General features: G+C 43.2%; 1 protein-coding gene across 2 annotated transcripts; it reads right to left on the bottom strand.

Moving 5' to 3' along the window:
* Positions 1 to 301: 301 nt before the first annotated feature.
* Positions 302 to 4,396, bottom strand: LOC147444907 (glucose-6-phosphate/phosphate translocator 1, chloroplastic-like). 2 transcript variants are annotated; one of them, XM_086527414.1, is made up of 6 exons: positions 4,181 to 4,396; positions 2,945 to 3,532; positions 2,100 to 2,325; positions 1,751 to 1,976; positions 880 to 1,093; positions 302 to 709 (listed from the first exon to the last, which is right to left on the bottom strand). In XM_086527414.1, exons 2-6 carry the CDS (start codon positions 3,521 to 3,523, stop codon positions 698 to 700), a joined length of 1,257 nt encoding a protein of 418 aa, XP_086383540.1. In that variant the 5' UTR covers positions 3,524 to 3,532; positions 4,181 to 4,396; the 3' UTR covers positions 302 to 697. The 2 variants fall into 2 exon arrangements, with proteins under 2 accessions (XP_086383540.1, XP_086383541.1); XM_086527415.1 differs by lacking the exon at positions 4,181 to 4,396 and having other exon boundaries at positions 880 to 941; positions 985 to 1,093; positions 2,945 to 3,293.
* Positions 4,397 to 10,754: the final 6,358 nt, after the last annotated feature.

The following is a 10,754-nucleotide window of genomic DNA, read 5'->3' as shown; positions in this document are numbered from 1 at the left end:
CACTATCAAAGATGCACTTACAATCTACAAGAAACCACTGTGCTTCTTTCTATAACACACAAATCTGTCGAAATATTTGGGTTGAAAACACATGGTTGGCACGTCACAACTTATTAAACTTGAACTATTACACTTAGATACATTAGGCATTAGAGAGAGAGAGAGAGAGAGAGAGAGAGACCATGTCACATGGAAAGGCATGGCATCAAAAGGCCAAGCCCAGGCTGAAGGGCACGACCACTGTGCGCTGAACCAACATATTGTAAATAGAACCTTCAAATACGAGCTTTCACATCTTCCATCCAGAAAAACATCATAGTAAACCAAACTCAAAAGGATGTCAAAATACATCCTTTACCAGTTCTCTCCTCTGCAGTGCTGCATAGAAATACATCCATCCAATACAAGGAGAACCATAGCCTCATGTATTATTTTAAATTGCCAAGGCTGCTAATTTGACACAACAAAAATCCCCGGCTACAACTTCTCGAATTTAGCATTTTTCTTGATACACAACCATCATGTTCCCAAGAGACCAAAAAAACAAATTCTTTCGCCTAGTGCCGCTCCATGCAGCAATTAAGCCACTGAATTTGCTTCAAGTATACAGGAATCTAATAAGCGGCCAAAGAATGAATTGGCAGGAAATAATGAGCAGAAAAGTCCTCCCAGCGCCCCATGAACAGCAGTCCCATTCTCACTGCTTTGCCTGCAAGAACCACAAAATAGTATGTTAGCTAAAAGACAACCAGCCAGGCTTTAAAATCAAAATGTTTATCCTTGACAAATAGCCTTGTCCAAGCATGTATCATTCTGGTTTACATCCCCCCATTCGGCCCACTTGAAACAAAAGCCATCAAAAAGGAGAACTTTACTTACCTGTGAATACAAAAAGGTGCCCAGAATGGCAATTGCTGCACCAAAGGCATTGATCGGCTGGACTGGAGTGTGGAATATGATGATTGATGACACAATGACAGAGACCCGCTTCATTGTATTCCCAATGCTGAACGTTAGAGGAGAGATCTCATCAAGAGACATATACGACACCTGATTGTATAGGTGATAAAACACACTCTGCGCCACAACCCACCTGGACAACAAAACAACAAAAATTAATTGAAATGTTCTACTTCAAGCTTTTTTTGGAAAATAAAGCAACTGCCTCTGATCATCTACAGACTCCACCATGCATTCTACTGACTAAATACCTCTACACGCTACACTACCATCACCAACGCCCACTTGTGAATTTAAAAAGAGGTACCAATGAATGCTCCCGAGCAGGCGCACACACACTCAAAAGTCTCTATGATGAGCCATCTACACGGACAAGAGTAGTATTAAACATTTGCACCCAAACTCTTCCCCATCACCTACATTCTTATCACCCAGATGCTCATTCATTATCACCTACAGGCATAAGCACAGACAAGTTTTGAGTTTCACTCATGGCTCCACATAAAGAGCATAAGGCATTGATACAAATCAGAGTAGAAATAAACATTCACACCCAAACTCTTGCTCGTCGACGAACATTGCTGATTCTTTATCACCCACATGCTCATCCATAATCACCTACATGCATATGCACAGCGTGCACATGCACAACATGAAGTGAAATGGGAGTAAAAATTGTGAAGTTGGCCCCACTTGTCAAAATAAACGCGTTGCTCGTGTGCATGGAACTCAAATTTGTGAGAAAACTTTGAGAACTTGCATCACCAACCTTAGTGAAGCTGCCACTTACCAGAAAACATGTGGTCCCACTGTATTTACAGCTTGCTGCCAACCAGTTGCCCACATTTTTGGGCCTTCCACAGCAAAGGCGAAAGGAGTCAAAAATACCAATGAGAGCATTGAGAGGCACGCGTAGTAGTTCATCCCCCCCACTGACTTTCCCTTTTTCATACCCTTTTTGGAGAATATATTGCGAAATACAAATGCCAAATTGGAGATCATAGCACCCATAAAACCTGTGAATAGTATGTCATGAACATTAGCAATCACACCGTGACACTGAGCACTTGCAAAAGCTTGATGTCTTTCTCAGGTGAAAAGATGAGGTCATTTGCCTCCATATGCGAGTTGGACAATACCAGTCATATTGAAGTTAAGTTCTGTCAAAGCCGCAAGACCACAGCCTCCAATAACGGGAATCAATGATAGATACACTGGAAGAGGAAAGTGTTCGCCAAGCAGGAAGCGTGAAACTAACACACTGAAGGCAGGTTCCGCGCTTTTTATTATATGTGTGAACGAAACAGCTACCTTTGACATGCTCACAGTGGCAGCAACATGGCCAATTGTGTGCGCCAATGCAACCTGTATACAAAGGTTGGCCCAAAGAGCTGTAAGTGAAATCAGACTAATTCTTAGAGAGTTTAATTTTCTTCTAAAACCAGACCATTTCTCATAACCCAGAGGCATTTCTAAGATCGTTCATATTTTTCCATTTAGACGTAATTGTTCACAGCTTGCGATCTATTTACCCCACACAATTACTCTGATGAAAAATTCTGAGACAATCCAAGCCAAAAACCCTTGACGTGACCTAAAACTTCCCTGCAGCTACAAAGCACCTGTTTCAAAACTTTCATGCGATATAAATATAAAGCTTGGAGTATCATGTTTCAAAGCATCCATTTTACTCCCCTAATATATGCACACACATGAACCATAGACAACTGCTGATCTAAACAGCATAGTGATCCAAGCTAATACACTCTATATAACTAACAATTACCCAGAACCCACTCGGTGTCAGATGTACAGCTCAAAAAGTACTGTCAGCACAAATTCCTCGGCATCTCTATATGTTCCTTCCCACAGCTCTGAATACGGTTGCATCCATGCGAGGAAATACAAAACACACCTTTTGACCAAAACCACTATCTAAGATATTGATTGGAAAAATCATAAAAATACCAAAGCTTCTTCTTACCGGAGCAAGACCTTTCCAGAATTCAATGTCAACATCAGGAGTTTCGACAAGTCTTGTTGCCCATGAGGCAAGCATGATTGCAGAGCCAGCGGCAAGAGAGAGTGTTGACGTAAGCCATGGGTAAGGAAAAGCATTCAGCACCTTCTTGTTATAAATGTTGAAGACCACATTCAAAGCCCACCATGTTGCAAAATAGATACCAATCTTTACCCTTCGTTTTCCTTCTGGACCGGACTCACTCTTCATATCAATAGCAGCTTCAGATGACCCTTCAGGAAATGCATCTGATTGCCCCGCTTCATAAGCTTTTGCACATACTTTGAAGATTGTTTTATGTGATGTGCCAAGCCTGTTCTCACAAGAGATCAAGCCCTTGCATGGTATTAGAGTGCCAGAAAGAAAAGATTTGCAAGCCAAGTTAGCCAAGCTTTGATCCTGTGCACGTACGGCAGTGCGCATGTTTCTGAGCAAGGGCTTCGATAGTAAGTTGGACTGCGGAGTGGTCGAGCTTTTCCATGGTACTGACAATGATCCACTTGAATTGAGTGTCTCCCCCATCATTATACTACTGCTTGCCATGACAACTCTCTGTTTCATATCGAAAGAGTTGTGTATGTAAGACATCTTCACAAGTTACTTGCATGCAGAGGTTGCATGAAAAATGGCTATAAAGAACATTTAAATACAAGATGCAGATCATAAAGGCACGAGTTAGAGCTAAATGCATATTCAGCAATGACAGTAGAGAGGTCTCCAAATTATTGCACGCACTTCGCAGCAATAATTTCCCTAGCCACAAATACCAAGCCAGAGTCCCCTTATCAAACAAACACACCACAACCAAAAAATTCCTTTCAAGCATTGAATCAAAGCGAATAACAAAAAATCAAAACATAGCAAAAAACAAAGGGATCACAATCAGGTTGTTGCTTGATCATGAAGGACCCAAGTTACAACAGGTCCTTCAATCAAAGCTTTGCCAATTGAAAACTTTAGAGTGAAAACCACAAAGGGCAGAATAGATCTTCGTTGATACCCGCAGAAAATATACGAGTACAAAAAAAAAGACTAGGTAAGAAGGCAAAATTCCATCAGAAAAATTGTCTGATTGCACTTAATTATGGAAAAAATCGTCAGAAATCACTGCGGAACTGACAGATCAACCTCTGAACATGATTAAAAAGCGTGAACAACGAACTGGAAGACACGGAGCAAAAGGCAGAAAACAGGCATTACCTTGATGGGCTTCTGAAGCCCTTCAGCGACGAGTCAGGTTGCCTTGCGGTCGATAATGTTCTGTTGTTCGGTAAGCAACGCTGGGCTCGCTACTCGTCGTCACGCACAGCTCAACAACAATGGTGGGCTATGGCGGAAAAGGAGGAGGTGGTGAGCAAATCGAAGCGAAAGAAAGAAAGGGCACACCTACAAAATGGAGGGGAAACCCGCTTTACATTAAAAGGGTTCTTGCGCTCCTTTTTAGAGCTTGCATGTCTCTTTCTCATGAAGGTAGACACCCTCCTTCTGTCTCTCTAGGAAGTGTGTGTGTTCTTCTTCTCTCTAGGTAGAGTAGACAAGCGTGTGTTGTGCGACATACCATGCCTACTTCTCTCTTCAAATGGGGGTTTGTCATGCCCCTCTCTCATGGTGCGCCCATGCACCCTCCACAAGTATAACTCCCGTGGAAAGGTGTAAGGCCGGGTTCAGACGAGCCCGGTGGCAACCTTCCCGCGTGCAATGCTGCCCCACCCCTTCGTTCACACAAGCCGGAGGCACATGATATATCAATAAACGCGGGAACCCTCAGTGATCTTACCTTAGCGGTAACGTGTCCAATCTTAGTTGCATCGCGTGGGAATCAAAGCTCACTCTCCGCATTTTCAGCTGAAAAGCGGCCCGACAGTTTTGCTCTTCCGAGGGGGGGGCTCGCCCAAAAAGGGTGGGTCCGGAGGAAGACGCGTTTTCTTTCCCCCAATCCACGCGCGCCACGGCAGATGCACGCACCTTCCCCTCTCTCTTCCGCCACCTAGTCTGAACCCAGCCTAAGAGACCCTCCTCAAAGGGTGCGCATATGATGGATTTTTTACTGCAGCGTTTTAGAAATGATGAGTTGGCAGTAAAAATCATCCCCCGTGATAGTAGGATTCGTCACAGCCGCAGCGTCCCTACTTTCTCTCCCCCCCTCGCTAGATCTGGGGATGTGAGAAGATGATTGATTGATTGGTTGGCAAGTGGAGAGCAGTAGATCGTCGCCGATTGTTGAGCATGTGTGCAAAAGATCGATAGGTAAACTGTCATTCTTGCCTCAACATCTTCTTGCCGACTCGGGTGATTTCAAGTTCCTCATGTTTGTTATGCTCTCTCTCTCTCTCTCTCTCTCTCTCTCTCTCTCATAACATGTCTTGAGTTCAACTCTCCTAGTCGCATAGATATTTAAGGTCTCTTGGGATAGTTTCCTACGATGTTAAAATTTTATTTTCTTCTTCTTCTTCTTCTTCTTTTCTCTCTCTCTCTCTCTCTCTCTCTCTCTCTCACACACACACACACACATGCACACACACACACACACTATTTGAAGTTAATGCTCTCCCCTCCCTCGTCCCTACTCTCTCTCTCTCTCTCTCTCTCTCTCTCTCTCTCTCTCTCTCTCTATATATATATATATATATATATATATATATATATATATATATATATATATACACACACACACACACACATATTGATTTTCAAGTTCCTCTACACTTCCTCTCTCCATACTCTCTCTCTCTCTCTCTCTCTCTCTCTCTCTACAACATAGCATCACATCATACCTCAGATCCATGGAAAGGTTAGAAATATCTCTCTCCTTTTGCTCATGAGCCCTTCCACACCCTCGTCCTTGATTTTTCTTGCCCATCATTCAAAAGTCTCAAAAGCTCACGGCCTCACAATATCAACTTTCCCTTAATAGATGATACCTAGATCTTTTATCAATCTTTTGTCAAAACGGTTTTTTCCCATTGTTCAAGATCTTTTTCTCCCATCAACGCTTTTTGTTGCAAAAAAGAGCTTTGCTACCACATGGAAACATGGGATGATGGGAGACCAACCCCCTTTGAATTTTCTCACCATAAAGGCTCCATCTAATCGAACCTTCCATTTACATTAAGGGAATATGCCACACCACACCAGTGTGCCATTGATGTGGCGTATTGCAACTAGAATCCATAGGCAAAGAAATCGAAGAGAAATTTTACTGTTGCCAAAGAAAAAACTTAAAACTCGTTACTCTAGATTGTGAAAAATGCAAATAAAGGTGTCATGTCACCTAGCTTGTAATGGCATACGTGCACCACTCTTAGTGGTGGGAGAGCTCGATCAAAGATTGAGACTACAAATTGGACCATCACAATTCGAAGGTAAGGGTGCCAAAGCATAGAACCACAAGCATTTGTGGACAAGTTAGTCACCATCCTAGACCATGAGGTGCTATCCTTCTCCTATGCATTCATCCAATTGGCTTATCCCTCTAGGGATGGTGATGATCATGGACTCCCTACCTCCTAAACTATCTCGAAGTCCATGGTAGGGATGCATTTATGATAATCTAACATTGGTACGAGTTCGTTGGGATGGTTTCTCCTTCTTGCGTTGTTAGGAGTTTTTTGGAAGAAGTGATTGCGCATATGTACATACACATGCATGGTGCATCGAATAAAGGATTGCCCATTTTTCAGAGCCAGGTGGTTGCGTGGGGCCCACATGTGTACAGGTAGGACAGCATGTACATAGTACATCGATTTTCATTATCACCAGTACCAATGTGTTTTTTCTACAATAATGAGGAGTTTGTAGCGCGTAAAACGTCTCGAGGAAGCTATCCACGGGCTGATGACATGAGGTAAGCAGGTGCGTCAGATGACATCTAGTGGCGTCGGGAGGTCGAATGGGGTCAATGCTTGCACATGGGTAAGCGAGGACACAACGTGGGTGTTTTCTTGTAATGATTATGCAGAAAGGTCATCATGAGGACTATATTTGGGGGCCACTTCACATGGTTGCGGGATGCATTATTGGAATAAGTTGAGTGCCAGGTGTTCGGATGGATGTAGAAGGGTGACAAAAATGCACTGCGTGGCCAGTTTTTGGCATGTTAGAGGTCCGTTTGAGGTCAACTAAAAGGCCAAAGGTACCCAAGGGATAAAATGAAGTGTGACACTGAAAAACCTGAGAAAAAGACCAACAGAACGTGGAGAGAAGAGGAGGAATAACTGCAACTCAGTTTTTGTTGTTTTTGGAGCCTGTTTTGGCCATAAACTGCTCATCCGAGGTCGGATTTGAGCACTTTGATATTGTAGACTAGGGTTTTTGGCCGCGCCAGACGCAATGGCGTTGTCCATTTTGCCAAATTTCTCACTTTCTCCTACTATTTTGGCTGTGTAAGTTTCTCTTGTGAGCGAAGCCTCTGTTCAAATTTGTGATTGTATCTGGTATATTTCATCTATATTGTGTGAGCTATTTGCCCCATTGCAGTTGGCCCAAGCTCAATTGTATCTAAACATCAGAAATCTTCCTCTTTTGAGCTGAGATTTTTGAGAGTGTGTGTGTGTGTGTGTCTCTGTGTTGAGTGGGCAAATGGATAGTCTCTCTCCTCTCACTCCATTGGTGTGTTCCCTGTCTCGGCCAGGTGGGTTGTGTAAGCCGAGTGGTGCCCCATAGTGTGTGTGTGTGTGTGTGTATCATCCCAAGAGTGTGTGTCGGGTGATTATAGAGGCGTTGTGTGTGTTTCCATCCCGCTCACATTCTTTTGGTGCCCGCACTGAGGATCTTCTTTGAGTACCTTCAGCTTCAGGATTACAGATTATAGGTTACATGTTACAGGTACAGGTACAGGTACAGGTGATTCACACAGGTACAGGTAGCTGGAGTAGAGTGATACACTGGCAAGTGAAATTCACTTGCAGTTGTCGTGGGTATGCATCATTTGGCGCCTGTTTGAGCGCATTGTCTGGTATTGTACGTTACTTGTGGATACTGCCATTGTAAGCCTTTGTGGAGCCATACTTGATTTTACTTGGCAGTCCCAACCATTTCTGAGACTTAGTCTGGAAGATAGTCATTTCTGAGACTTGACTATACGAGATTTGCATAAGTTTTCGTGAGAGGGTCGATAGCGTGAGTTTTTATTGAGCTGGGGGATTCTCAAATGTGAGATCCTTTCGGTGATACAGGTGGCTGGAGCACCCTTTTCGTGACCTTGCCATAGGCTATATGTACTAGTGATTCCTACTTGATGCTCGGGTTCTATTGTTGGCAGGTTATGCATACATATACAGTCTATATTTTGGGTTCTTACTGCTCTACTTCTGGGGAAACTCTACCAAAATTTTTCCAAGTTGTGATGGCTGATTTTTTGGTCTTTTCAGCCATTTAAATGCTGTTATGCTGCTGAAATTCTAGCAAAATCAGAGGATAAGTCAGGTGTGCCTTCTTGGGAGATGCATGGTTCGCTTTAATGGATGATCAAAACGGACCTCAATTCACTCCTTTTCATTTAACACAAAGAATTCAAATAAATGTTCATGTGTCCAGGAAGATTTTTTTCCAGCAGTGCATAGTCTTTATGTTCGGGCCAAGAAGATTAAGAGAGATACTGGAATCCCCTTTTCTTGTTGTAATTCCGATGATTAACTATGAAAACTCATTTGATGTGCATGTGTTTGTCCTTATCTAAAGATGAGCTCCATTGAAGTTTCTGGGGATTGAGTCAGTCAAAATTTTTGGGTTCTTGCACCTGTGTTCGAAGAGGTTCTCAAAGCATCACCACTTGGGTAGCCATGGCTTTCTCTTATCCGGAATTTCATGGAAAAAGTGATGAAGATGTGGAAGACTTTTTGGAAAAGATGGAGGTTGCCTGCATTAGCAATCAGATTCACGATCCTACACAGATGTTACGTCTTCTCCAAATTTATTTGAAGAGTGATGCACGAGTTTGGTCCAAAGCATTTGAAGAGAAGTTGCGTGCAGCTGATCCACTTGTGAGATTAAGTTGGGACAATCTACGGCATGGATTGGAAGTGGAGTTTGTGAAGACAAAAGATCCTGATAAAGTGTGGCAAGAAGTACAAGGTTTGGTGCAAAGGGAAGGCGAGCCAGTAGATGCGTACATACGTAAGTTTTCAATGGCATGGGAGCGGATGTGCAAGGCCTTAGCACCACATGTACCCCCACCTGACATGATGAAGAAGGACAGGTTCTTGGCTGGTCTTTGGGAAAATATACATTGGAGAGTGGAGCTAAAGAAGCCTAGGACATATGAAGATGCACGAGAGGTAGCGAGGAACAAAGAGTGGAAACTGAGAAGAATGAGTCAGCTAGGAGTAGAGTCTTTGCCCAAGAGGTCTGAGTTTCAGCCTTTGGATTCTTTGCAAGGTCGCATGCCAAGGGTTCATCATGAATCAATGGTTTCTGTTACTCCTCAGGTTATGCCAGCAGTGGTCACTACAGCAGTGCAAGATGATGGGCTAAGGCAAGACATGAGGCAAGTGGTAGATTTAATGAAGAATCTCAGCCTAAATTTGCTAGGAAAATTGGGAAATAATCGAGGTTGGGGGAGGTTTTTTAATCAGCCAAGAGGTGAAGAAAGACCCAGGAATGGTGTTGGACAAAGCGATGGTAGAGTCTGGAGGCAGACGCCCACGTGTTGTAATTGCAGAGAGTTGGGCCATATCAGCTCACAAAGTGATAAGCCACCAAGGATGGGGGGAGACATGTATCCATTGCCAAGGTAGGTGCTAACTAGGTCAAATGATTATGGCATTGAAATTAAGGGAAAAGAAGGAACCAGTGGATTAATCCAAGAGGAAAAGGGAAAGACAAACGTGATAAGTGTGATCACCTTAGAGAAGGCAGCAAAGCTGGAGGATACATTAGTGATGCCTATTATGAAGAGGACCACATAGGATAAGGAAGGAAGAAGTGCCCCAAGTCCTAGCAACAAGAAGGGAAAGAGCCATGAAGGCAAAGATGTCAAGGCCAAGAGGAAAAGAAGGGCTCGTCGCAAGTTTCATGTTTCAGATTTTTCACTAGGGGATGGGCAATTAAGCTATGACTTGAAGGAGGATCTGACAAGTAGAAAAGCAGCTGTTACTTTTGGGCAGCTTATAGAGATGGTGCCTAAGCTAAAGCGACAATGGAAGAGGATGGTTAACCCAATGGAGAAAGAACCAGAGAGAGGTTTAGTGAAGATGTTGGCGATGGATGAGCTACCAGATATTTGCCCAATAGTAGATGTGTGGCACAAAATAAAAAATATAGAACAAGGTTATGTTGATGGCGGAGCCCAAGTATGTGTCATAACACACTCATGCGTTGAGAAGATGGGTCTTACAGACTGGGGTGTCAGGTTTTTGGATCAGATTGGCAAACCATCAGAAAGTAAAATGTTTGGGTGTTGTAAAGAGCTTAGAAGTGGAGGCGTATGATGCAAAGGCGGTGGTTGATTTTCATGTAATGCCAGCAGGGTTGGAGGCATATCCTATTATACTGGGTAGACCATGGTTACGTGTAGTAGGAGCTGTTCAAGATTAGATACGTGGTATGATTAGCCTCTATGGAAAGACAGGTGCGAAGAAGCTATATAATATGTGGACACAAGGAAAGTATTGGAGGAGCTTATGAAGATGAAGATGAGTCTAGTGATGAAGACTATTCCACAGTGACTGATGAGGATAGTGATAGTACTACCAGCAGTGATGAGGATGTTGATGTTGCATTTCTTTTGATGGACAAAGAGTCTGGTTTAGTTGCATTTGCAACTGAGATTGAAGAT

Source organism: Adiantum capillus-veneris, chromosome 13, assembly GCF_014529385.1.
Source record: "Adiantum capillus-veneris isolate H3 chromosome 13, ASM1452938v2, whole genome shotgun sequence".
NCBI classification, from domain to species: domain Eukaryota; kingdom Viridiplantae; phylum Streptophyta; class Polypodiopsida; order Polypodiales; family Pteridaceae; genus Adiantum; species Adiantum capillus-veneris.
This window is presented reverse-complemented; position numbering and strand designations above follow the sequence as displayed.